The sequence below is a fragment of the Lagopus muta genome, chromosome 5 (genome assembly GCF_023343835.1).
Source record: "Lagopus muta isolate bLagMut1 chromosome 5, bLagMut1 primary, whole genome shotgun sequence".
Taxonomy (NCBI): Eukaryota; Metazoa; Chordata; class Aves; order Galliformes; family Phasianidae; genus Lagopus; species Lagopus muta.
In genome coordinates this window covers 9,884,443-9,906,412 of record NC_064437.1, presented here as the reverse complement: position 1 = coordinate 9,906,412, position 21,970 = coordinate 9,884,443, and the positions used below count along the sequence as shown (strand labels likewise).

The 21,970-nt window shown below is 53.0% G+C and overlaps 1 protein-coding gene across 17 annotated transcripts in view; it reads left to right on the top strand.

The window, feature by feature from the left end:
- The window catches only part of PTPRF (protein tyrosine phosphatase receptor type F), a 343,225-nt gene extending 323,902 nt beyond the window's left edge, over positions 1–19,323 (top strand). For all 17 annotated transcript variants that reach the window (XM_048944331.1, XM_048944335.1, XM_048944348.1 and 14 more), the window contains 11 exons: positions 4,092–4,215; positions 5,437–5,612; positions 9,779–9,898; positions 10,322–10,476; positions 11,746–12,031; positions 13,494–13,672; positions 15,878–16,004; positions 16,189–16,314; positions 16,714–16,868; positions 17,289–17,424; positions 17,680–19,323. In XM_048944331.1, coding sequence (XP_048800288.1) covers positions 4,092–4,215; positions 5,437–5,612; positions 9,779–9,898; positions 10,322–10,476; positions 11,746–12,031; positions 13,494–13,672; positions 15,878–16,004; positions 16,189–16,314; positions 16,714–16,868; positions 17,289–17,424; positions 17,680–17,748 — 1,653 coding nt within the window. In that variant the 3' untranslated portion in view covers positions 17,749–19,323. The remainder of the gene's footprint in view (positions 1–4,091; positions 4,216–5,436; positions 5,613–9,778; positions 9,899–10,321; positions 10,477–11,745; positions 12,032–13,493; positions 13,673–15,877; positions 16,005–16,188; positions 16,315–16,713; positions 16,869–17,288; positions 17,425–17,679) is intronic.
- Positions 19,324–21,970: the final 2,647 nt, after the last annotated feature.

Here is a 21,970-nt window from a genome sequence, read left to right as displayed (position 1 = left end):
TTGCAGGTGTTAATACTTCTGTTAGAATCGTGATCTGCCTGTGCCTGTGGCTGCCCCTTCCCACTGAATACCTGCGCTGATTAATGAGATGATATCAGAACATTTGCCCACGAGGTAAGATTAGATATGCCAGGAAAGGTAATGCAAATCTCTGTGCTGAGAAGGAGAGGAACGAATTCTGGCTGGCTCAGAGGGTGAGCTGCATATATCTGAGGTAGGCATGGAGCTCGTGTTTGCTTCAAGGTGCTGAGGGGGGACTTTGCTGTCCTTTTGCATTTTAGTCCAGATTGGATCTGAGCATCCACTGGTGGCTGCTCATTGTCACATCTTGGGATGCCAAGGTGTGCAGACATACCAGTCTGCCTTGAGCCTTCGGTTGGGAGTGCAGCAGAAGGGTTAAGCCAGGCTGTGCCTTTGCCATGCAGTGGGGATGCAGCAGCACCCAGGCACTCCCAACCACATGCTGGCTCGGCACCATTGGGAGCCTGCAGCATAATGCTGAGCTGTGGGAGCTGTTTTGGAAAAAAATGAGCATTAAGAAAATTCTCTGAGCTGTTTTCATGAGCCACTCTCTTCTCATTTCTCTTTCTTTAGAGTATCATGGCTGGTTGAGAGCACCAATCAGTTGTACTTTTCACGTTGAAGCAGCTATTAAGTAGCTGATTGTTGCATGTAATTTTTTTCCTCTGGATTCTGCTGCGTTTGACTCCTCATCAGCTAGAAATTATACTGAACATGACAGGCTCATAGGGTGTTTGACACTGGGGTGGGCCCAAAGCAGGAATGGTTACCCCTTATTGGCATGTGCGCATCAGAACAGTCATTTCCCATTTGAGGTACCTGCAAAAGAAACTTGGGTTTGCAGAGCCCAGTTGTCACCTGGGAGGAGTGCCAGTGCAGTGAGTCTGCTGTCATTTTGTCCCTGTGTTTGGCACAGCAACAGCTGCCCTTGGGGCTGTGCTGGGAGGGCTGCAGGGCAGGATGAGTGTTGGGGGTCTGCAGCAGGGATATGGAGATTGCAGAGCTGGGAGGGAGCTGTGCTTAGAGGTCGTGCTGGACCCACTGCTTCTGCGGTGCTACCAGAGGGGCTCGGCTGCAAAGCTGGTGGGTGAGGGGCAGTGAGGGCCTGGCAGCAGCTCCTGCCAGCTGTATCAATGAACGCTTGGACTGGGTGAGTTTGGAGGTCTTTTCCAACCTTGGTGATTCTATGATTCTGTGACCAGGGGATATTTCATTTTTAGTGTACAGTGAGAGCTGCAGTGAATTTACAGTGTGGGATTAATGGAATTAAATAAGGAGCAGGGAGACCAAGGCTGTTAATTATTTATCGACAGCCGTGGCAGTGCTGTGGCTGTGTTGGAGCTCCTCCTGTGGGCCACCTTCACATGCTGCAGCCTGGAGATGTGGGCAGGATCCTGCCCTGAGCTGGGGGTAGCCTGCAGTGGTGCAGATGCACCTGCAGCAGCCAAGGACATTGCATTTCCTACCCCTGCAGCCCCAGCAAGAGGCAGCATCCTCTGCCAGAGAGCAGTCCTGGAGTCCCCGGGGTTAGTGAGCCCCAGGGTGCTGCTGCAGGGCTCTGAGGGCACCTGGGCAGCTGCACACAGTGAATTTAATGGGCTACTCGGGAAGTGGCCTGGCAAGCACGCAGTGCTCACGATCCGGTAATGGGAATAATAAGGCTGAAACGCTGCCAGCGATTGATTCAGGAGCGCATTATGTCCTCATTTGAGACGTAGTGTGGATTGACAGCGGTCAATGCCTGTGCTAATGCGGTTGATTTCACTGGAGGCCACGAAGCACTAACAGCCTGCCCCAGCCGTGCCCCTGAGCAGCAGTGTGGGCTGCAGAGCAGCACAGGGTCACAGCCATGGTGGCCAATGGTAGCCAAGCTGTCCCTGCCCCATGGCGCTGCCCATGTCTGCAGCTGAGGGGCTCTGCGCATGGAGGGGTTCTGGAGCTGCACTGAGGAAGAAGGGGCAACTTGTCCACAGTGCAAGGAAGCTGAGAGGCAAACTGCCACCCAGGAACATTTTCTAGGCATTTGTAAAGTGCTCTCGAGTCTGTCGAGGAAACAGTCTTTTTCCATTCCCATTTCAGTGGCCTGGCTCCGTCTTTATGTTGATGGCAGGAGCAGCAGGGGTCCCTGAGCTGCTTCAGAGAGATTGCTCCTTGCACTTCCATGCTGGGAAGGAGGAGTTTTACTAATTGGGCTTTTTCTTAATTTGCTCTTGATGTCTTACATCTCCCCTGTCACTTTAAAGCAAAGCAAAACTAAAGTCGTGGTGCTTTTAAGTTTGCTCCTGGCTCATTTCCTTCCAGTTTCCCGGCCCTTCTGCTTTCTAGGAAGGATGAGTCGAAAGCATTACTCTGATCAAATTTGGGATGAAGCAGTGATTCCTGCGAGCCCAAGAAAGAAGCTGGGCAGCTCCCAGTGCCAGGCGGGTGTGGAACAAGGCGGGGACAGGGAAGTGCTGCTGTGAGTTGGCACCGCAGAGCATCACCTCGTGATGGGACAGGGCTTGCCAGCACCACTCTGTGTCACGGGCTTCAGCCCTGCTCTAAGCAGCCCATCATCTTCCTGTTTATTTACTCATTTGTTCACTTTAAAGGGCGGAACAGGTGTACATTAATTCATCACCAGAGTTCAAATTAAATCATTTTACTTCTAAATGAGTCACTAATTTGCAGGAGTATTTAATTAGACCCTCTTTTCACTCAGGTGCTGTATTACTTCTGACTTTCTCACCTGTTTGCCCTCTGAAGAGGCTGATGATGATTAGACCATTTCAGCACATCCTCGTTGCACATCAAAGCAATTAACCCTAATGGCAATACCTTGGTGCTGCTCCTCAGATCTAGGGGTTCTGGGCTCCCCCAGGAACAAACCCTTCCCACCACCCCACAGGACGCACGCTGTTGGGCAAAGCATGCTGCACCCACCGCTCGGGGAGCCCCGCAGCCTTTTGGCACTGAGTTGAAGACTAAGTGAGAGCAACTGCAAAGCGAAGTGCTGCAGAGCTGTGGCCCTGAGTCTCCTGTGCTGGGGCAGAGGCCTTGCAGGGCCGTGGCAGTGGGCTTTACAGCTGCATGCCAGCTCACTACCACCATCCCTGCCACAGTGCTGCCGAGCACTGCTGCTGCTGCTGCTGCCTGCTTATTACGCTAACAATAGAAAATTACAGGCTTGCAGTTTGGAAATGTCTATTTACATCCTACATTTCCCAAACTACCTATTAGCGTTGCTGTGATGTCACATCCTCCCATGCGTTTCCGTTGGTGCTGGGCTCTCCGCCTGCTGCTGAGGGGCAGGACAGTGGCCTGGGGACAGCTGATCATGGCCTGGCTTGGTGCTGGATGTGCAAAGTGCTGCTGGTGCTGTCAGGCCTTGGAGGAGCCAGGACAGGTGCCCAGGTGTGGGCACACCAAGAGAAGTGTTGGGTGTCCGTGGGGTTGGAGTGCGTGCTTTCTAGGTGGCATGCAGGTCTTAAGGAAGGATTTATAACTGCATCTCTTCTCCAGGTTTATAGCTCCTTGTCACTCTATTAACTCAAACGGGAGATGTTTACATTGCATAAGTAGCTGGAGCAGTGAACAGTAACCTATCAATTTTCATGACTATTCCCTGGCATAAGCTTACAGGCTCTGTTGCAGGACACTAATACCCAGAGCTCCTGGGGCATGAGATACCCAGGGGTCACTGTATTTCAGCAGACTGCAGTTCAAGATCTAATAAAACCGCTGGGTCAAGAACTGCACAGTCAGATCTCTGTGGAGCCCTGGCATGAGACCAAATTTCTGCTGACGGGTTGATCTGGAGGAAAGGATGAGCACACCACAAGGGTAGTGGTGGAGGCACATCCACAGCCATCGGGGACTGCTATGCATGCAGTCCCTGGGGATAAGTCCCACTGGGGACCACACTAAGTTGTGGTTATCAGTCTGGCTTGGACACCCCAGGAAGGTGTGTCTGTTCTGGGGGGGATGCGCAGGGAACTGCAGGTGCCCTGGGAAAACACTCTGTGCTGCAGCATCCCATCCCACTTTGCTGTAACCACTGCTGCCTCCCTCCCTCCCTCCTCTCTCCGCAGTCCATCGATCCTGGGCAGCAGTTCACCTGGGAGAACTCCAACCTGGAAGTGAACAAACCAAAAAACCGCTATGCAAACGTAATTGCCTACGATCACTCCCGTGTCATCCTGACCTCCATCGATGGTAAGAGTGACTCTGGGGCGGACATCCCAGCATGTGGCTGAGCCTGGCAATAGCAGGGGGCCATCACTTGTTCTGGCTTTGCATACAGGTGGCCCTGCAGTCTCCAGCATCCTTTTTGTTGGGATGGAAGTGGCTTTTCTAATGCTAATGCACCACTGATTCTCTGGGGGAGAATGAGGGATCCAATTGGTCCCACACAGCAGGACCTTTAAGCAGCAGTGATGTGGAGGCTTGGCGCAGGGATCACAGGCAAACCCCTCAGTTAGGCAACTGTGGGATGGGAACATGAGGGAATTCTCATTGCCAGCGTGATACCGTTGCTGCTGGTGGTGGCTGCCATCCTGGGTGCCGTGTTGGAGAGCTCTGCCAGGTCCCAGCCCTGTGAGGGGCTGCGCTCCAGCTGCTGCCGTTTGCCCATAGCCTTTGTTCTGCCGGAGGCTGTCAGGACCTGCAGGAAAACACTGCCCTAGACAAAGGGGTGAATGGGAGCACTCCCAGCTTTGTTTCCTACCTCTAATGAAATGCAGATGCACTCTCCTTTTGGGACAAGAAGATTCCTGCTGCTTTTTCTCCCCACAGCCCATGCTGAGCAAGTTTGGGAAATACAGCTCCAGGCCCCTGCTTTGGCACATTCATTTTAGCAACTGTGTGTTTGCAATTTAAAAGCATTTACAAGAAAGTCCTTTCCTCGAGGTGATGGAGGCAGGATAATGGCCGGAGCAGCCACCGCCAGTGGGGGCCTGACCCTGAGTAGTCGAGTTGTGGAGGAAGGCCTCTGGTTCTGGGGTGCTGCTGTAGAAGAGGCATGAGGACATCCTTTGCCCAACATCCCTTGCTAGCGGCCTCAATGCTAAAAGGTGCTGCAGCACCGTAGCAAATAGCTGGTGAATTTAAGACAATTATTTCAATCAGTTGCTTGGGGCCAAACGAGCTCCTTAATATTCCTGCCTGTGAACTTCCCTTTGTGTGCAGCTGGCAGCTGTCTCTCTGCTTTGGTACTGCCTGATTGTTGCATTAATGTGGTAGTTGCAAAGGGTTCTTCTTTGTTCAGGCACCATCCCTGTCCTTTGCAGGGAGAGATTCTGGAATCGTCCTGTAACAGAACCTCGTTCAGAGCCCAGTGAATTTGCCAGCCTCTTTCCCTGCCCACGGGACCTAGAAGAATGATAGGCACAGGGTCACACTCTATCTCTGGAGTAACTTTGCCTTCTTCCTCCTCAGGAGTCCCAGGCAGTGATTACATCAATGCCAATTACATCGACGGCTATCGGAAGCAGAACGCCTACATCGCCACACAGGGACCTCTGCCTGAAACCCTCAGCGACTTCTGGAGAATGGTGTGGGAGCAGAGAACAGCAACGATCGTCATGATGACCAGGCTGGAGGAGAAGTCCAGGGTACAGTGTGCGCTTCCTCTATATTCTGGTGTGGGCAGGAGAGAAGGATGGAGCAATGTACAGCCCAGGAAGCGCAGGTCCCCCAGCACCACCGGCCATAAGAGTCCTGTGAGCATCTCGTGGTGGGGCAGAGGGGTGGCAGACCCTCCTGTCGCCGTGCTGTTCGATAGCTTTGCCTGCATGTCTGCATGTGCACCCGGCCCTTCCCTGCCCACATCACAGAGAGGAAAGCTGTGCCATGGGGAGTGCTGACAGTCCCAGGAGCTGGGAGTGGCATTGGGCAGGCAGTGTTGGCAGCATCCCGCAGCCTGGCAGGTTCCTGGCGATGCAGGGGAGCAGCTGACGGGGTCTCATTGCAATGGGAAAGCTGATTTGTGCTTTGTCCAATGACAATATGTATGAACGCTGGGCTCGTGCTGCCAATATTAGATATTCTGATGTAATAAATGCAAAGCTGCCTGCAGACCATGGGGAGGGTGCAAGGTAGAGGGGAAGGAGCGGAACAGAGCCCTCGCTGCAGATGGGGCTCACGATAGAATCCTTGTTCAGCCCTGAGGCAGGAGTTGATAAGCTGTGACCAGAGAGCTCCCACACTCTGATGCACCCTTTGGGCACAGCCTGCCTGAGCAAGAGGCAGCTCCTCTTGTTCCAAATTGTAAAAATTTTAGTGGTGAGCATTTGTGCTTGCGGAATATTTTAGTGTTGCCATGCCAACAGCAGGAGAAGGGGCTGTGTGCTCAAGCTATGAAGCATTGGCTATTTTTAGCCCAATAAGATCCTTCTTGAGAAGCAGAAGCTGTCAAGTTTGGGTTCACTAGAAACTTTTGCCCACATGCTCTCCTCCATTTCAAAGCTTCAGCGCCGAATTGCTCACAAGGGTGTCCCAGCCCACTGGCTGTGAGGAAGCAGCTGGAGCAACAGATCACCATGGCAAAACAGATCTACTTTTCCTGCCTGTACAAAAATAGGCTTTGTTCACAGGCTTCCCCAGCTCAGCAGATGCCCTGCTGCCTGCAGGGGAAAGCAGCGCTCGTTGGACAGGAGCTGCCTCTGAGTGGTCTAGCTTGGCTGTGTGCTGCCCCAGCAGGGAGGGGAGCACACCAGGCACTGAGCTCAGTGGGGTCTGAAGGTGCAGATGGCCACTCCCTGCAGCACAGGTCATACAGGGACTTGTTTTGTGTAGTAGCATTTCAGTGGTGGAGCATATGTTTGAAGTGAGAGGAAAACCCTTGTAGGTTGCCAAGCAAATCTGTGCCCGGAGTCCTGACTTACTCAGCTTCTGGGCTGCTTGGTTAAGGGAAGGCACTCCACGGTGTATGTTTCTCTGAGATAACGGGTTCCCTGTGACTCCACAGGCACTTCTCTTTGCCTGACACGTCTGTGCTACTGAGCTGTGCATTATCTCCCCCCCAGCACACTCCCATCGTGTCATCCCATAATTACCTCCTGCAGTGCTGGTTTCTGTCCTGCTCCTGGTGTGTGCAGCAGGGATGGGCTCTGGTGACAGGACGAGGTCCCACTGTGTGCAGCAGGGACGGGCTCTGGTGACAGGACGAGGTCCCACTGTGGGCAGGGGGTGACCGGAGCCCTGGTGGAGGCTGCAGGCTTCCTGCATGGCTGGGTGTGCTGCCAGGGGGCTCTGCTCCAGGCATGGTCACCTCATGACCTTACCCACGGGTGACCTTCTTTGCAAGTCTCAGACACAGGGCCATGGGGCCATGTGGTGAGGCGCCCTCAGCACTGCTGCCTGCAGATAAGCTTCCGAGCACCAGCACTAGCTTTGCAGCCCTGTGGGGTGACACTGCTTTAAAGGGCTCCCAAGCTGCAGGGGAGAAAAAAATCTTTAAAGAGCATCAGCTTTTATGGTCTGCAATTTCAGCTGGCTTGATGGTCCAAATCATCCTCCCTTTTTCATGTTTTCACAAAGCGGGAAGCACATAAAGGATAAAAATGGCTGAATTGTGCAATTTAGCTACCTTCAAAGCTTTACAATCAGTTTCAGAATCATTCAGTGGCAGTTCAGAAACACACATCGTAGATTAGCTCTCCCGGAGCTGTGAGCGCGGCGTGTCCCAGCTGCACGAGAGCAGCATTAAAGCAGGGTTCCTCCCACCCTGGGCTATCCCCAGAAGTACAGCAGAGCAGAAGGAGGGGAGATCTCCTGTCCCAGCATTGAGTGCATCCCTAGAGTGCAGCCCCACCTGGTGCTTTGTCTCCAGGCAGAGGGATCCAGGGCAGGAAGCCACGGGCAGCGATGCCAGCTGGAGCTCGCCACACTGAGAGCTGAGAGGTGCCCGGCTGTTCTCGGGCACAGGGCATCAAAGGGGAGGGCCAGGAACCACTCAGCAAAGCTGCAATAAGTGGCTGTTCAGGATATTACTGTGCTCCTTAAGTTAATGAGAAGCAAGTGCTGCCAGAAGAAAACATCTCTTATCTGCTTTAGTGCCACAGCGCATCGGTTTCAGCATAAAATTTACAGAGCTTGAAAATGGGGCATAAACATTATGGGTAAATTTGGCAGAAAATGTGACTGACTCTTATCTGGTCATGAATAAATAATTTTCAATTACCAGCCCAGGCGCTGCTATTATCCCTCGCAGGGAACTCCTCTGAAGTTTGTTTTGTGCTCGAGCACACGTGGTGTGCAGCATGTGGATGGCAGCATGGGACCGCTGTCCTCGTGGTGCGGGTCAGACGTGGGGATGCGCTGTGCCACTCACCTGCAGCATCCCCTGCACACTGTATTGAGGGACAGGCTGGCACAGCGCTCGCAGGTTGCTGCTCTGTCCCCAGGCTGGGAGAGGGACTCTCAAGTGGCTGAACGGCAGGGTGTGCCAGCACCCATGGGGCAGCCTTGGGACAGGCACTTCTGCCAGGGCAGGGCACCCTGAGAGCCACCCCAGGAGTGAGGGTAGAATTGTCCCTCTGAGCCTGGGCTGTATTGCTCCTGCAGCGGGAGAGCAGAACCCCACCTGCTTAAAGCACCTTCAATTAAAAAGCAGAAGTTCATTGATTTCTAATTAAGCCAGTTGTTTCTCTTCCCACACATTCCCCTGTAAACACACTCAGCTAATAATGAAGTTTACTACTCCCTGACAAGCAGAGATGGTCTTCCATTCACTCCTCTCCCTTGGGGCAGGCAGCCATTCTCAGTGCGGTGCATGCGGGTGAGAATGGAGCCCTCCTGCCTGCAGCCGGGTGCTGCACTCTGTGGGAGGGAGCTCAGGGCACCAAATTACATTAGGGAGCTTGGGGATGGAGACCACAGAGCTGGAGGAGCACTTTGCAAATGCTGAGCTGTGAATAGTGGAGGAGGAGGAGGGCATCAGCAGGTGAACAGGGAGAGAGTCACAGAGAGATGAAGGAGTGGGAGGGCACATCCCTGAGAGTGTGTTAGGGCTCTGTGCCAACAGGAACTGGGAACAGCAGCTCTGGCTGCAGGCTGGGGAGGAGGAGAAGAAGGATACTGCAGGGCAGAGGGAGCAGCAGTGTGGTGGGACCGTGCCGCCTGCAGGAGGGGATTGAGTGAATGGTTTTGCCACAGTTTGCATCTTCTCAAAGAGGGAGGACAAGCTGTGTGTGTGTCTGAGCTTGCATCTGTGCCTTGCCACAAAGTAGTTTCTGTGCACCAGGGAGATGGAGGTGGCAGGGTGTGCTCCAACTACCAGGAAGGTAGGCTGCCATTGCTCAGAGATGCTGAAGGCACTTGGGTGAGGATGCAGGCTGCATGCATCTCCATCACTCCAGCTGTCAATTGAGCGTAGACTTCCCCAGGATAACCCCACACAGCTGTGTGCCAGCAGCTCTTCCTGCCGCTGCAGCTGCCACCTCCCCAAGCAGGGGATGCTGCATGCACAGCGTCAGAGGCCTCCACCTTCCCAAAGAGGAGGCAAAAGGAGAAATGACAGCAGGCACAAGTCAGTGCTGTGTTCTGTCTTCATTGCTGGCTCCCTGCACTGCTTCCAATCAGAGAAAAGTCCCCCCTTTGAGTATAAATCTGGTGAAAAGGAGCCAAGGGTGTGCTGCCTCTCTGCCAGGGACTGGGCACTCCAGGAGGAGATCTGGCTGTTTGGGACCAGCTGGACAGTACCTCTCTTCTACCTTCACCCTTCCCTGTTCCTCACCCAGTGGCCAGACACTGACCTTTCCTCTTCTTCTCCTCGCAGGTGAAGTGTGACCAGTACTGGCCAAGCCGGGGTACGGAAACCTATGGGATGATCCAGGTCACACTGCTGGACACTGTTGAGCTGGCGACCTACACAGTCCGAACCTTTGCCCTGTACAAGGTATGGCGCTGACAGGGGCTGCGGGGTGCAGCACAACCCCAGGCACAGCCCCAGGCACAGCCCCAGGCAGAGGCTGGTGCTCAAACCTCATTGGTGTCTGGAAACCCCTGGGGGCAGCGCCAGCAGCAGTGTGTCACAGCAGTGCAAACAGGCTTTGCAGCTCTGGGGATCCACTCACACCCCAGGAAGGCATCTGGTTCCCGGCCCTTGCCCAGCTGGTCTTGCTCCGTTGCTGCAGAGATCGCTCATGCCAGCAGCATGAGCGGGGCAGCCTCTGCAGCCCAGGGAGTCACGGCACAGGGGAACGTGCTGCAGCCCCTCTGTGCCTGGTTCACATCGGGCTGTGGCTGTGCAGGCACATCAGTGTGTTCCCCTCCTAGGCTGAAACTGTCCTCACACAACACTTCTCTTTGTCCTCAACAGAACGGCTCCAGCGAGAAGCGAGAGCTGCGACAGTTCCAGTTCATGGCGTGGCCTGATCACGGGGTCCCAGAGTATCCCACCCCGATCCTCGCTTTCCTGCGGCGGGTCAAGGCTTGCAACCCACCTGATGCTGGGCCTATGGTTGTCCACTGCAGGTAGGACAGTGCATTCACAAAGATGTGCTTGGGCATCTGTCCGCTCCTGGAGGAGCTGTGACCTTTCCAGCCAGAAGTGGCATCTCCTGCTCCAGCAGGAAGGTTTCACAGCAGTGTGACCTGCTCTGTGTGCTTGGGAGGGGAACAGCTCAGCAATTAGAAGCAGCCATGCAGTGGTGAAGTCTGTATTGCTTCTGCTACTTCAGGCAAAACAGTGCTGCTGTACGATCTCAGAACACATCTTTCCTGCAAAAATGCAAGCAGTTTAAAAATGAAATGTTCTGAGCCCAGTATAAGTAGGTGGTACCGTTCAGAAGCACATCACTGACAGACGTGCATGCAGTGACCTGTGCCAACATTCACGTATAGTATTTACAGTCAAGCCCTCTAGCAGGGTAGAAAGAGAGCTCCTTAAGGGAAAATATTAGTCTGCTAAGACTCGGCATCCCATCCAGGCAAGATTTATCTCTACCAGCCAAGTGGAGACTATTACTGAACAAACCACTCCATCATTGCTGTTCCGGTGTACACCTTATCAGCAGCACTTAATGCTCTCCTTTCATGCTCTGTTTCAGATGGGAGTGGGGTATAATTAACACACAAACAAGCTGTATTAAAGCCCTGTTAAGGATCTGATTTGCACCATAAATGAGGAAATGTCTGGCTCCATACCTCTGCCCATGTTTACACCACCATGTCAGGACAGCCACCATGTCAGGACAGCGTGTCTTGTTTTTGGGGTGCTCTCTGGGTGAGCAGTTTTGAGGTTGCTGCTGCCCTTACAACAGATGCAGAGAAGTGCCCAGTTTTTGAGCAGAGAGCTCAGCACAGAAATGCATAAACTCACCTTTCTGCTTTCCCCTCCAGGTCTGACTGTCCTTGTTTTATGGCTTAGGAAACAGTCACCCAGGTTAGGAAACAAGCGGACTTGAGATTTATGGGCTTCCCTGGTGCTGGAGCCCAGCTTGGACTTCAGGTTTTCCAACTCCATGCACACATATGTTGTTGCTCTCCTGGCTGTTAAACACATTTCTCCTTCCATCATTCCACCAGCAGCAGCGTCCTTTGTGCTCCTTCTGGCCAAGGAGCGCAGCAGAAGGGCTGAGCATCCTCTCACGCCTTCCCATGCTACTTCTCCTGTCAGCTCTTGTTGGGGCTGAGCTCATTAGCCTGCACTGTAGTGCCAGAAGCTCTGCTAAATGAGAGCAGAGCTTGCCCAGCGTCCGTAGGACTCAGCATCATCTCAGGCCGCGTGCTTTGTTCCCGCAGCGCTGGCGTGGGCCGAACTGGTTGCTTCATTGTCATTGATGCCATGCTGGAGAGGATGAAGCATGAGAAGACCGTGGACATCTACGGGCACGTGACGTGCATGCGCTCACAGCGCAACTACATGGTGCAGACAGAGGACCAGTACATCTTCATCCATGAGGCCCTGCTGGAGGCAGCCACGTGTGGCAATACCGAGGTGCCTGCACGCAATCTCTTCGCTCACATCCAGAAACTGACCCAGGTGCCTCCAGGAGAGAGCGTCACTGCGATGGAGCTGGAATTCAAGGTTGGTGACAGCCCCATCGTCCCTTCCCCAGGGCCTCACAGCCTTCCCTGCCCTCACAGCCCCACCAAAACACTCGTCCAGGGGCTGGGAGAGCAGAGACGTGGCTCATTACAGGCACTTATTCTTTTGTGTGTTTCTAAACCAGGTACGCAGTGATTTTAAAGTACATTTGAATTGTAAAGCTTGTGTCAGCCACGGTCCCCCCTGGATTGGCAGCTTCTGGGGAGAATATAAAAGGCAGATGAATGCACAGTTCTCAGCAGCGCGTTCTGCTCTAGGTTCACTGTGCAGCAGGAGCTGCATCTGAAATCAGATGCAGATCGTGTTAGTGATAATTGATGTTACTGTGAACAACTTGTCTGGAAACAGCTCCAATTTAAATATGTGAGACGTTTATAGCCTCATTTCTTCAATGCTGAGCTCTGTTATTTTTTAACCACCTAGACACCAAGCTTCAGTGTTCAGAATTGGTGAAGCAGAGTTTTAAAACTTCTTTTTAAGAAGCCATGCCCACATTTTGCTATCTGGGTTTGTAACTGCCTGCTGCAAATATTTATTGCAGCCTTGGAGAAGGAAATGAGCCTTGGTAGGCGCCCATGTTCTCAGGTGACGTACATTAGTCCAGTGAACTCATGCAGGAGAATATGGTTCGTGCAGGGAGGTAGCAGACCATGCAGGCTTTGAAATGAACTGCAGCAATACAGCTTCACCCTGGGAATTCCTACCAAATGACAGAGGAGCAAGAGAGGCAAAATACTGACTTTCTGCATAAATTAGGAAAAGCCGATCAGCTCTGTTCTGGGGTCTGCATCACTTCCCAAAGAGGACCTTTTCCTCCTGCAGTGAGCCAAGGACCAGCTGCTGCCACACACAGAGACAACGGTGGCTCTGGGGCTGCTGGGGGAGTCTTGGGAAGAGGAAAATAAAGGAAAAAAAAGACTTCTGTTTCAATGTCTCTGCCAGCATATCTAAATAATACATTTTCTATGACTCCAATTTACAGGGCTCAAAGAGAACCATAAAATGTCTCGCAGTAACCCAGAATAGATCTTCTTTGCCTGAATACATCACAGTTCTCACATTTTTCTTGGGTTCTTCTGGGGTGAGAAGTAAACGATGGGATGCTGCAGGAAAGCCTTCCTTTCCTGATGCCACCAAGTGCATGTCCCTGGTTCAGCAAGGTGCATGGCTTCATATCCTGGTCCTTTGTGGGTCAGATAGCTGGGGTGGGTCTCAGCTCCACTGTGTGCATCTTCAGGTATGCACCAGTAATTTCCCTTCAGTGCTCACCGGAAGGGAACCGCTGCTGCTGGAAGGATCTGGTCCCCAAGGGGTGGCCTCAGTGAGAGGAGGGACCATGGATAAATGCCCAGAGCTCCTGCCTGCCCCGCTGCTAGGGTCCCAGTTTTAGCCCAGACTGCTGTATGCCCAGCAGGGTCTGACTTCTCTCCTCCTCTTTCAGCTGCTGGCCAACTCTAAAGCACATACCTCACGTTTCATCAGTGCCAACCTCCCATGCAACAAATTCAAGAACCGCCTCGTGAACATCATGCCATACGAGCTGACAAGAGTCTGCCTGCAGCCCATCCGGGGTGTCGAGGGCTCTGATTACATCAACGCCAGTTTCATCGATGGCTACAGGTAAGGGCCACTTAGGGCACCTGGGCTGAGCTGCCTGCCCCTCTTTGCCAAGGATTGATCCTGGCTACCTGGAAGCAGTCTGGGGACCATTTTGCTGCATTTTATCTCTGTCCATCCTTGCAGATGCTTCATGCGTATAGTTACAGTGCGTGAAGACTGCTAGTGAGTGAGAGCTGCCTGGCTTGTTTGTTTTGCTATAGACAGATGTCCACACGGCTCAGGCATGAGCCTGTGCTAGCTGCTGCGGTAGTTACAGGACCTTCTGGTAGGCATCTCTTGGCTTGTATTTTATTTCTGCAGTATGTAATGCAGATTTGCAGCCCTTTGCTAGCAAACAGAGGTAGCAGCGTTCTTGCATTGTGTGGCTGATTTGTGCAGGAGCCCAGGGCTCATTCACCCAGTCATGACTCTAGGGAGTTTAGATCCTCAGGCAGGGACACTGGGGTGCATATCACCAGGTTCTGCTCCCCAGGATCCCTTTTAGAAAGCACAAACTGAGATCTGGCAGGGCAATGATACTTACAGCTGGCATCACTTTCTCAAATGCTAAGTGCCAGGAGAATGCAGGAAGACAGCCCAGCGGCCAAGTCTCCTTCTCAGCAAGTCCTCAGATGATAATCCAGGCCAAATCCCAGTGACACGCTTACAGGACTCCCTCCTGCTATCTCTGCAGCATTGCGGTAGGCTCATCCAGCACAGCAGTGAATAATGCAGTGATGGATGTGGCCTGGTCTCTCTCCAGTGTGACTGTGCCCAAACGCTGCTTGTGGGCTGGTGATCTCCCAGGAGCAACAAGCAGTGCCAAGGGAACAGATATCAGGTGTCTGGCAGCTGCTGTACCACAGCTGATCAAGAGTGATGCTGACTTTGCCACTCACTGGTGCCATGCAGAGGGATGCCAGCACAGCAGGTGGTGCCATTTCATGTGCTACCTACCCCATCCCTAAAGAGCACTGTTAACTCTTCCTGTCCTTTCTTTTGAACAGAGCAGTCTTCCTTAGTGTTAACCAAAGAGATTGGTTGGCCCAAGGTCCTGCAGACATCCCTGATGCTGCATCTTTATTAGCTCTTCTGTTTCAACATGCACCCCCACTCCCTGCTTTTTATGACGCCATATAAATCCACCTCGAGGCAGCCCTTGTCTTCATCCTGCATATTACAGCTATCCTGCTGCTCATTAACTTGGAGAGCTGGCAGGGAGCTGAGGCACATGGTAGGCAGATGCTGCCCCTCATCCCACGGGCTCCAGCACCCTGCAGTGGTGCAGCTGGCCCAGGGACCTGCTGCTATGCAGCCACATGGGCAGCACAGCATGCCACGCTGGGCACTCACATACCAGTGAGCCAGCATGTCAGAGCTGGCCCTTCTCAGGATCACCAGATCCTTTAAACTGACCTGGCTGTGCCCCACTCACCGTTCTCCCAGCTCCAATGCAATGCTGTGACATCCTTTGGGGCTGCAGTGGCTGTGCTATCTGCTGGCACTGGGCACAGTGTGGCAGAGAAATGGCAGGAGGCTCGCAGGGGAAGCAGCTTTTTGGGGCTGGCACTACTGGCAAGTGCCCAAATCTCATTTTGATAGGGATGTTGCCTCATCCTTAAGACTGGCTGGAAAGCAATCAGTGCTGCTTTGTTCCATCAGCACAAAGCTGTGTGGCTGAAGCTGCAGTGTGTGTGGTCCTAATAGCTGCAGAAGTGAGCCAGGAGGGTTTGGGAGAGCAGGACAGAGCGTGGTCAGCTTTCATTGGGGATGGGGCAGTAACACAGGTCACAGAAACTGCCTTCATGCAGGGTGCTTTACAAGATCCTCTCTTGGAACAGCAGACAACTTTGGAAGCCTCTAAAAATGTTGCAAAATGGTATTGGTTTCCACACTGCCCTAATTACTAGCTGGTGTGTGTGATCAAGGTGACCTGATTCATTTGCTCTGAGCCTTCCCGTGCAATGGGAGGACAGCTGGGTGCTGCAGTCAGTCACCTGGGAGGGACCAGCAGCTTTTCTGGATCCTGTGCCTGGAGCTGCCTTTTGCATGTGTGAGGAGCTCCCAGCAGACACAAGCTGAGCAAGCTTATCCTTCCCATGGTACTTATGGCCAGTCCTGGAGATCTATGTTTTGGTGTCCCGCAGCTGCGTTGTCAGCCCTGCAGCACAGGGCCCTGCCTCCAGCTCTCCCAAGGCTGCTCTGAGCACCATCTGTTTGTTGCAGGCAGCAAAAGGCCTACATCGCCACACAGGGACCACTGGCCGAGACCACAGAGGATTTCTGGCGAATGCTCTGGGAGCACAACTCCACCATCGTGGTGATGTTGACAAAGCTGCGTGAGATGGGCCGGGTATGAATCCTGCGTGGGGGAGAAAGGGGCTGTGTGGGTGTCACTTCGGTCTGACCCCAGCACCGGCTGCTCCAGGCCACCCTCCTGGGGTGTCCCATGGCCCTGTGCTCCCACTGCCCAGGGAGTGGGAGGGAGGAACAGCAGTGTGTCGGTGCTAACATCTCACCATGCTCCTCACCCACAGGAGAAGTGCCATCAGTACTGGCCCGCAGAGCGCTCTGCCCGTTACCAGTACTTCGTGGTTGACCCCATGGCAGAGTACAACATGCCGCAGTACATCCTCCGGGAGTTCAAAGTCACAGATGCCAGGGTGAGTGTCCCTTCTGGCTTCCTGTTTCCTATGCTTCTGCCAGCCCTGGGCAATGAGGGGAGCAAGCAGCAGCTCCAGGAGGGACCGGAAAGCAAGGAGTTGCTTAACACTGCAGCAGGAGGGGCCACTGCCCACACCTGCCACTGCTCTCACCGCAAGTTCCTTCCTTGCCAGCTGTGTTGGCTCCTGTGAGCAGCTCATCGATCTCTGTTAATACCAGGTCCTGCCTTGCCTGCACTGCACATATAGGCCAGGGTTTAACATAGGATCCCCTAGAGCTGGGCCCAAAATGGGAGCAGAGGGGTCAGGGAGCAAGTTACCAGAACAAAGGGAAGCAAAGCAAGCACATCTCACTGTCCCCTTACCTATGGTTTCCATGTAACAACCCTGTCCCCACAGGATGGCCAGTCACGGACCATCCGCCAGTTCCAGTTCACAGACTGGCCTGAGCAGGGAGTGCCAAAGACAGGAGAGGGCTTCATCGACTTCATCGGGCAGGTGCACAAGACCAAGGAGCAGTTTGGGCAGGACGGGCCCATCACGGTGCACTGCAGGTGAGTGGGGACAGGGCAGCACTCACTTCTGCCTGCAGCAGAGAACTCATGGAGATAACCCCTTCCTTGCTGAACCTGGCAGCTGCACGCTGCAAGAGACAAGCAGGGGACGAGGAGGTGTTATCCCTGGATGTCATTGACAGCATTTCTGCCAGATGAGATCAAGGCAGCGCCCTGCTGCTTCTGATGTGAAGTTCCTTAGAAGAATTGTTGGTCAGGGAATGGTGCTTGATCCAGAAAGACAGAATCTGTGGTCCCCCATGAGGCTGACAGGGCACTTCTGGCTGGCAGTGTCCCTATAGCCTCTCTTGGCCCCACTTGGCTGGGCATACTAGCACTGCTCCAAGGAACAGTGCAGGGTGGGCAGCTCTCACTGAGGCTGGTAGGTCTCTAACTTCACTTCCTGCTCCCTCTGCACAGCGCTGGGGTCGGGCGCACAGGCGTGTTCATCACACTGAGCATCGTGCTGGAGAGGATGCGCTACGAGGGGGTGGTGGACATGTTCCAGACGGTGAAGACTTTGCGGACGCAGCGGCCGGCCATGGTGCAGACAGAGGTGAGTGCCCTGCCACCCTGAGTGCTGGGAGATCCGTGGAAAAGTGAGGGGAGCCAGCATCTCGGGATGACGTTCCTGCATCCCCACTTCTCACAGAATCACAGAATGGCCAGGGTTGGAAAGGACCTCAAGGATCATGGATCTCCAACCCCCCTGCCACATGCAGGGCCACCAACCTCCCTATTTAATGCTAGACCAGGCTGCCCGGGGCCCCATCCAATCTGGCCTCACGCTTCTCTCCTCATTGCCTTGCAGGACCAGTACCAGCTGTGCTACAGAGCGGCACTGGAGTATCTCGGCAGCTTTGACCACTATGCAACGTAACTAGTGCTTTCCTCCAGTCGCGGTGGGGATGTCTAGGAGTGGAGACGGATCCCTCTGAGCCAGAGCCGCCCATTCCTCAGTCCTTCTGTACAGACCGAGGTGCTGCCCAGGCAGCAGACCTCCATGCCAACCAGTTCTGACCACGGCATTTAGGAACTTCGCCCCAGCGCCAAACGAGGGAATCCAACTCCAAAAGCATTTCCAGTCTCTGGCTGCATTTCTGCTCATACGCATCTCTCGCCCTCTCTCACGCGACTGCATTTCACAGCGAGGCTTTAGGTGGGTGGAATGGGGTCTTTTTTTTTAAACATGTAAAATAGTTACTAGTGGTTTTTATAATCTCCTCTCTTTTTATTTTTTATTTTTTTGCAAGTCTTAATGTTTTGCTGAGGCAGAACTGGACCCGCCAAACTTTTGGGAGTTGGGTTTGTTTGTTGTTTTGTTTTTTTTTTTTAATTTCCTTTTGCTTTAACATTTTTTACTGCCCTATGTTTATTTCAGCCCAGTCACTGCTGGTTCTGCCCATTTTAGTGCAGCTTCCTTGGTAATTTGCAGCAGCTGGCTTGTGGTTCCTGCCCGGCTCCATTCCCCTTAGGCTGCTTTTTAATTCTCTGTAGAATATGAAATTTCATGGAACTGGACCTAAGCTACCAATTATTTTTTTAGCCTTTCCCTTCCCCCATTAATTCCTGAGTAGGTTTGGGAGGGCATGTAGGGTCGCTGGAGAGGCGGTCCCATTTGTCAGCTGGAAACCGTTCAGTCCTACTACAATGCGTGTTAAACCAATCCAGTGACCGCGTGTATTGGCAGATCCCGATATGACGTGAGTTGTCGTCACCTTGTTTGTGAGAGACCCGAAATCCTGGGCTCCTGGCCTGGGAGCCTCTTTTTGTGTCTCGCTGGGAAGGGGGCAGGAGAAGCAAGCAGGTCCCACGCAGGGACGGGCTGTAGGAGCGAGACACGGCCCTTTCTGTCAGTCCCGCGGCTCTGTGCGTGCAAGCGCCGTCCTGTCACTTCTCACCAATGAAGTGCACTGGAGCATTTTACAAGGAGCACAACCCCGGCTGTTCCCAGAGCCGAGCCAAGCAGGCTCTCTCTGGAGGCAGGGTATTGCAGGGAAGGGGAGGGGGAGCACACATGGCTTCAGAGGATGGGTGTCTCTATAATTTCTGCTATCCTGCAAATGTTAAAAGTCATTAGAATATTGTACTTTCCTCTACTTCAGGACGTTCTAATGAACCAATGTGGCAAGACTACTGGACTTAATTTAATGGTACTATATATTAATACTCCTTATTATATCACGCTTGCACTAAAGACAGAGTGAGCAGCCCTCTTTCGAGTGCATTGAGTTATGAATAAAGGTGGTGGAAGGGTATCTAATTGTATTATCACATGTATTCCGAATGTTAAGAATCCAAGCTATGTTGAAATCAGCAATCCAGGGTTGGTAATGTTGGAGGACACATTCATTTTTACCTTGTGGATGCATAGTGCTGTAGGGGTCACTGTTGTATACAGTCTGTTTTCTATTTGTTAATAAAAAAAAAAAATCTACAGCATCATTGCATAATTCTTGATGTTAATAAATTTGAATAATCGGGTTTCATACAAGCTGGCTTTGCTGTCTGTTTCTTCAGCAATAAGCAGAAGCGATGAGTCCCTCTGTGATGCACGGGCACATCCCCCAGCCTGGTGCCAGAGAGGCCCTTTCCACAGGCAGTTTGCAGCCATGGGTGCCCCATCCTTCCCACAGGGCACCTGTGCCAGCAGAGAGCTTGGGGACCTTCTGTGACAACGCTGCACTAATGCCATTCTGCAGTACTGAGCACAGTTGCATGTGCAAAGTACTGCTGAGCAGTGAAACCACTTGGCCCCTGCCTGCAGAGCAGTACTGGAGTACACTCAGGTGTGAAACCACTTCAGGCATGCTTTGTGTGGCTGTGCTTGCTCTAAATATGACTGTCAGCCAGTGTTTCCCACTTGCCCACCTGGTGCAAACCCAACACTTCCTCCAGGGGTGACCTGAGGCTGGTGGAGCCCTCCCATCCCTCCACTGTGGGGCAACTCCACTCGAGGATGCAGATCTGAGAGCAGAGCAAACCCTTGTCCTTGTGATGCAAAGCACATACACAGGCGTGTGTGCACAGGCACACATCAGCACCGCTGGCGTCGGGGAGCTTTGCTTTGCATTGCTGCCAAGGCCCAGGATGGTCGTGCTACGTGGCTGAGCACACACCTGCTCACCTGTTGGGTACATTTGGGAAGAAAGACGCTGTGCTAACTGTTGCATTTTAGGAAGCCAGCCAGTTGGAAAGCAGGTAGCAAGCACCCACCTGTGCTGCAGCAAAAATGCTTTGGCTGTGCCTCTGAACTATGGCTGATGATGCTTTTGCCACACCACTGTGCTGCTCGCTGAGCACTGACTGGGCAATGCCACATGCACAGCGTGAACCATCAGTCCATGGATGGTTTCCAATGCTGCTACTGCGGTCAATGGAGAAAACAGCTGCCAGGAAACCTCTCTAAGTGCATGCGTATCCTGCAAGAACATCTGGGGCTCCTCTCCCCTTTTCATACCTTGTTCTTAGTCCAAACCCTTCACAACCAACCCAAGGAAAACACAGTGGCAGAGAACACTCCCAGTTCACCAGCACTGCAGGCTCCACTTCTCTGCTTGCCACATGTGAGGTGTCTTTTTGGCAGGCAGTACTGATGGCATGAGTAGAAAGAGCAGCAACAAAGAATCGTCGTCTCAGCACGGACTGTATTGGGAACAAACACAACAGTTTGAAAGCACTTACTCTTTTAGCACTTACTTCCATTTATCTCAGTATATCTCACAAAAAAAAAGGGGAAAAAATAAATGACTATAATCGCATACCCCTGACAGACAATGACGCCCACCCTCGGCCCAGCACAATGGCTACTGCTGTACTCCAGGCAGACGAGCTGTGCTGTCCAGGCCCAATGCTCAGCACTGCATTTCTCAGCTTTCCCTGGCCAAAAAGAATTTAGTCTGGCTGGCAGAATTGTCCCATTTTCTACAGTACCAGTTTGAGGTCGCTCCCTCTCTTGATAACGGCCTGACTTCATCATGCTTCAAACCTTGAGAGTTGTCCCAAGATGCTGCAGTAAGGAGGCATTTGGCCTCTTTCTTTTGGAACCTCTCCTACAGACTGATCACATTTGCACTGAGGAGTGGATCTGGATTGTTAATGCTGTCGTGTTGGGGTTTTTATCCTAGTGAAAATTTTCCATTCCTTACTTTTAGCCGGTAGCCCTAATGCCCACTCAGATAAGCTTTGTAAAGGGCTAGATTTGCAGAAAGTGAGCAGGTTGGCAGGTGGGAGAGCAGATAAATGGCAGCCAGCCAAAGGTGAGTTAATGGGCTCTGAGGTGCTCTGGTGCTCCTGTTAATCTCTATTCGTTCTATTGGTACCCATAACAAGAGAGCTATGTGAGCCCTGCTGAGGCTTGACTTGCTTCCTAGTGCTGCTAAATAATACACTGCTCCAAAACATGCCTTTTGGGGCTCACTTTTTTTATTTGTTTGTTTTCAAGGGCAAAATAGTTACAAAACAGGGAAAAGCAGCAGCTGCACCACCAAGCAAAGCTGCCCTTATCTCTGCTTGGCAACTTCTTCCCCCGCAAGTGCTGGCTTTTCTTCTTGTCAGCAACACTGCCATTCGGCTGTGTGAAGTTTCCAGTTTGCCAGCAAGATACTTTTTTTCTTTCTTCTTCTGTCCTGGGTCATATCCGAGAGCAGGGAGAATTCTGATCCCACCAATCAAAGTTGATGGTGCCTGTAAGCGAGACACCAAAGGGGATCATAGTATGAGGAGAAACACGCAGCCGGCCCACGACCGCGGTCTCCGAGGACAGCTGAGCCGCTTCGGGTGGGCGCGCCGCAGGCTGGGCACGGGGAGCGGGCCCGGCACGCCCGCCTCGAGTAGGCCGCGGCCCCCGTAGCAGCCGCCCCCTAGCGACGGCCTCCGGTCCGGCCCGCGACCGCCCACCGTCCGCCTAGCAACCGCCCCTCTCCGGGCCTCTTGATTCGCTGGTCCGCCCCGACCGGACGTCGAATTCCTATTGGCTGCAAAAGGGAGAGCGGGAAGCGATTGGCTGCGGCACCGGAGGCGGGGCGGCGGGGCGGCGGGTAGGGGGCGTGGCTTGGAAGCAGGGCGGGGCTCGGGCGGCGGGGATCGGCCGCGGTGGCGTC